Source organism: Thermobia domestica, chromosome 9 (genome assembly GCF_964235325.1).
Source record: "Thermobia domestica chromosome 9, izTheDome1.hap1.1, whole genome shotgun sequence".
In the NCBI taxonomy this organism is placed as follows: domain Eukaryota; kingdom Metazoa; phylum Arthropoda; class Insecta; order Zygentoma; family Lepismatidae; genus Thermobia; species Thermobia domestica.
In genome coordinates this window covers 8,626,588-8,630,909 of record NC_137462.1, presented here as the reverse complement: position 1 = coordinate 8,630,909, position 4,322 = coordinate 8,626,588, and the positions used below count along the sequence as shown (strand labels likewise).

Genomic DNA, 4,322 nt, shown 5'->3' with positions numbered 1-4,322 from the left:
CCCCAGTGCGAATCCCCCAAGTGTGTTAATGGTGTGAGCAAAGTATTTATAGTGATACCTGAATTATAATCATATATATAGAAAGAGCTCTTTTTCCCGAAAAGAGCAAAACGTAATTTCAGCGGCAAAATTTATTAGTGTCCAGTGTTGTGTTCATTTCTCTTCGTTATTTTTTTTCAAAATAGTGTTCTAATAAATAAGTATAGTGTCATTTAACCCAGTGTGTTTTCGTTGTATGTATGAATGGTGTTTGTGTGCGTTATGGTCTGGATGACCGTCTGATCGTCCGTGAGGTTTTCGAGACGAGACACCCGAACCTCTCGGCGCCTAATGCTCATCTCATTATTGAGACCGACGAGCTTTTTGGAAACAGTTTGTAACCTTTCTTGGAGAGGTCTTCATCATCATGTCCAGGTAAGTTAAAGTATCAGGAGTATACTTATTGGTAATACCACGAGCCAAGGACAGCGAACAGAACTACAGGCGGTTATAAATAAATAGCTGCCCGAACATGGACCACGAACTTGAGATTGGTTACAACGTCAGCGTTGCATACTATTTGCCACTTCATGTAGTTTTTAAGCCCACAAGCTCTACAACGAAGCTCCGTGTGGTGTTTGATGCTTCAGCAAAATCTGACAGCGGAAAAAGTCTTAACGGCATTCTCTTAGTTGGTCCTACAATACAGCAAGATTTGTTTTCTATCATTTTGCGCTTTAGAACTCATTCGGTAGTATTCACTGCAGATGTAGCTAAGATGTTTCGCATGGTCAATGTTCATCCAGAAGACACGCTATTACAGCGTATATTGTGGAGAAGAACTAGAAATGAACCGATTCAAGTTTTTGAGTTGAAAACATTAACGTATGGTACGGCATGTGCTTCATTTGTGGCCACAAGATGTCTACAGCAATTAGCAGATGAAGAAGAGCATAATTACCCTGTAGCAGCAGAAATATTACGTCAAGATTTCTATATTGACGATGTTTGTAGTGGCATGAGCAACACACAGCAAGCTCTAGAGGTCCAGAAGCAATTGATAAAGTTACTGGGAAAGGGAGGTTTTACACTTAGGAAATGGAGTTCAAATGATTCAAGGTTATTGGAATCCATCTCGCCAGAGTTTCGAGAAGTGCAGTTCCATGAAGGCCAAGGCGTCAAGGCATTAGGATTGTCATGGCATCCAGACAAGGAGATAGTTCTCGGTGAAATCAAGACGTCAACAATGAAGGTCCAAGAGTGCATTACTAAACGCCAGATTGCTTCAATCATTGCCACTATATTCGATCCATTAGGAGTAATTTCAGCAGTTGTCATTTCATACAAAATATTTTTGCAAGAATTGTGGCGGCAAAAGGTTCAATGGGACGATAGTATACCAATGGAATTAGCAAAGAAATGGACTCAATTGTACAATCAACTTTCATTAATCAATCAGATTAAATTCGACAGATATGTACTCGTTGAAGGAAATATAGCGGAGATTCAGATCCATGGTTTTTCAGATGCTTCTCAAAGAGCATATGGAGCTTGCATTTATATGTGATCGATCAATCAACAAGGAGAAATATCAGTTAAGTTCTTATGTGCTGAATCACGTGTGGCCCTAGTGAAGAAAATCACACTCCCACGTTTGGAGTTATGCGCAGCAGTTGTTTTGGCAAAATTAGTTCACAAGATTTTACAAATTTTAAAATTGAACATAAGTAGCGTCCATCTTTGGACCAACTCCCAAATTGTGTGAGCATGGCTAGCTTCTCCGTGTAACAAATGGAAACCTTTCGTGGCCAACAGAGTAGCTCAAATTCAAGACTTAACTGACGTCAGCTGTTGGAATCATGTAACTTCTTCAGACAACCCTGGAGACTTGATTTCAAGAGGAATAGATGCAGTTTCCATAAAGGACAATTCATTATGGTGGCAGGGCTCACAATGGCTTTCTAGTTTAGAATCTAATTGGTCAGTCACAAGTAAGGATTCATTGCAACCAGATCAAGTTCCAGAGAGTAAGGGAACCATAACATTGACAGTCACCTTAGACAATTGGTGCAATGAAACCATAACAAGATTCTTAAAATTGTCAAGGTTATAAATATACCACATTGACTTGACACCTAGTCTTCCGTTTCAGGCGCTGCTATCGGCTGAAGGAATTCCACTCTCTTTCGCTAAGGCTCCCTCGCCTAGCAGCTGCTGAACCCTTATTGGCTCAACGCGTGGGTGTGCCGGGGTGTGAGCTTTAGTTCGCATTTTTGCCACGGCTCAAGACAATTTGGCAGCATAATAGTTAGAACAATAGCATATTGTAGACGTTTTGTTCATAATATTAGACACAAACAAAACAAACAGAAGGTCTTTTGGTACAAGAACTCCACACAGCGCTCCATGTTTGCATCAAATGGACACAAGAAATTGGATTTCACAGCGAATTACAGCATCTTCGTGATGGACAGGGCCGGATTTCCCAATAGGCCCGGTAGGCCCGGGCCTATGGGCGCAAGCTCCCAGGGGGTGCACGGCCGAGAGAAAAAAATTAATAAAGCATCCTAATTTTGAAGTTCATTGGAGCAAATAATTGTTGGTAAAGTTAAACTATTTTATAATGTATTATAGAGTTTTTTTTATTTATTTGCCCAAATGGCTAAACTGAACAAAACACAAGTAATTTACCAATCTTTTGTTAATACATTAACGGTATTTTGTTAAGCCCAGAACCAAGTAAATTCCTCAAAAAACTTGCAATGGTAAAATTGCATCGTGGAGTGGTGTCTAAGCAATTAACATATAGGTCTGATATAATTTTTTAATAAAGGTTTTTTTTAGGAAAGTAACTTTAACCAGACTAGGGGGCGGAAAAATTATTGGGCCTAGGGGCGCCAAAATGCTAAATCCGGCTCTGGTGATGGAGACATTGTTCCGCCAAGAAGTAAATTGAAATTTACATCCATTTTTAGATAGTGAAGGCATGATCCGAGTTGGAGGAAGATTCGAGAATAGTCAACTTCCGTTTGACGCCAAACATCAAATCAACACTTAACAAAACTTATAGTTGAAGCAGAACACTTAAGATTACTTCATGCTGGACCCCAATTATTAATATCATCACTACGCCAGAAATATTGGGTCATCAGGTGCAAACAGGTAGTAAAACAAGTGATCCATCATTGCTTCACGTGTTTCAAGTTAAAGGCCAGTGGTTCAAAACAACTTATGGGACAGTTGCCAGCAGCTCGTGTTCAGCAAGCGAGACCATTCCCAAACGTAGGCGTGGACTACGCGGGAGCGTTTTACATAAAATCAGGAGCAGTTAGAAATAGATCTGTACGTAAGGCATATGTTGCGTTATTTGTTTGTTTATCCACCAAGGCAATACATCTGGAATTGGTAACAAATCTTAGTGCGCAGTTATTTATAGCAGGTTTACGCAGATTCATAGCCAGACGAGGAAGATGTCTCAATATATACAGCGACTTTGGCACAAATTTCGTTGGAGCCAAGAACGAATTGAAAGAATCGTATCAGTTGTTTTCATCAGATCCTTTTAGTTCTCAAGTTCATGATTTTACATCGACCGAAGGAATTCAGTGGCACTTCATACCACCAAATTCGCCGCATTTTGGAGGACTATGGGAAGCCGGTATAAAATCAATGAAATACCATCTAGTTCGTATTACAAAAGGTGCAGTTTTAACATATGAAGAGTTTGCAACATTACTCACACAGATTGAGACCTGTCTCAACTCTCGACCACTTACAGTGCTATCAAGTGAGCCTAACGACATCAGTGTTCTCACACCTGGACATTTCTTAATTGGAGAAGCACTTACAGCATCACCAGAGCCTAATCTCACCGATCTACCATATAACCGCTTATCTCGTTGGCAGAAGGTACAACAACTAAAACAACACATTTGGAAGAGATGGTCCCGAGATTATTTACATGGTCTTCAACAACGCTTTAAGACAACTCAAGGTCGGAGATGAGTTTTGCTGATTGAAGACAACGTTCCTGCATTGCAGTGGAAATTGGGCATCATTGAAAAAGTGTTCCTAGGAAAGGATTTCTTAGTTCGTGTAGTGACGGTTCGTACTACAACTGGAACATATAAACGTTCCATCAAGAAACTAGTTGCATTACCATATAACAACGATTAGAATTGAGATTTTGGTAATTTAAAAATAAGTACAGTTGTAACATTGCTTCAAGTTTTGTGTTCGTTTCGTTTTTTATATGTATCATTTTGTTTTATTTGGCCAGACCTTAGCTGACCAACAGGGGGAGTATGTTTGGGATTATTTGTGTATTTAACAGTATGTGTGTG

General features: G+C 39.8%; 2 protein-coding genes across 2 annotated transcripts; both read left to right on the top strand.

The window, feature by feature from the left end:
- Nucleotides 1-511: 511 nt before the first annotated feature.
- Nucleotides 512-1,546, top strand: LOC145694304 (uncharacterized). The gene has a single exon (XM_081770393.1). The coding sequence runs from the start codon at nt 512-514 to the stop codon at nt 1,544-1,546; it is 1,035 nt and encodes a 344-aa protein (XP_081626519.1).
- A 1,664-nt stretch (nt 1,547-3,210) lies between these two features.
- Nucleotides 3,211-3,984, top strand: LOC145694303 (uncharacterized). Its single transcript, XM_081770392.1, has one exon. It carries the CDS (start codon nt 3,211-3,213, stop codon nt 3,982-3,984), a length of 774 nt encoding a protein of 257 aa, XP_081626518.1.
- The last annotated feature ends 338 nt before the right edge of the window (nt 3,985-4,322 follow it).

Coding starts and splice junctions, on each gene's coding strand:
- LOC145694304 (XM_081770393.1), top strand. CDS start 512: ATGGACCACGAACTTGAGATTGGTTACAACGTCAGCGTTGCATACTAT.
- LOC145694303 (XM_081770392.1), top strand. CDS start 3,211: ATGGGACAGTTGCCAGCAGCTCGTGTTCAGCAAGCGAGACCATTCCCA.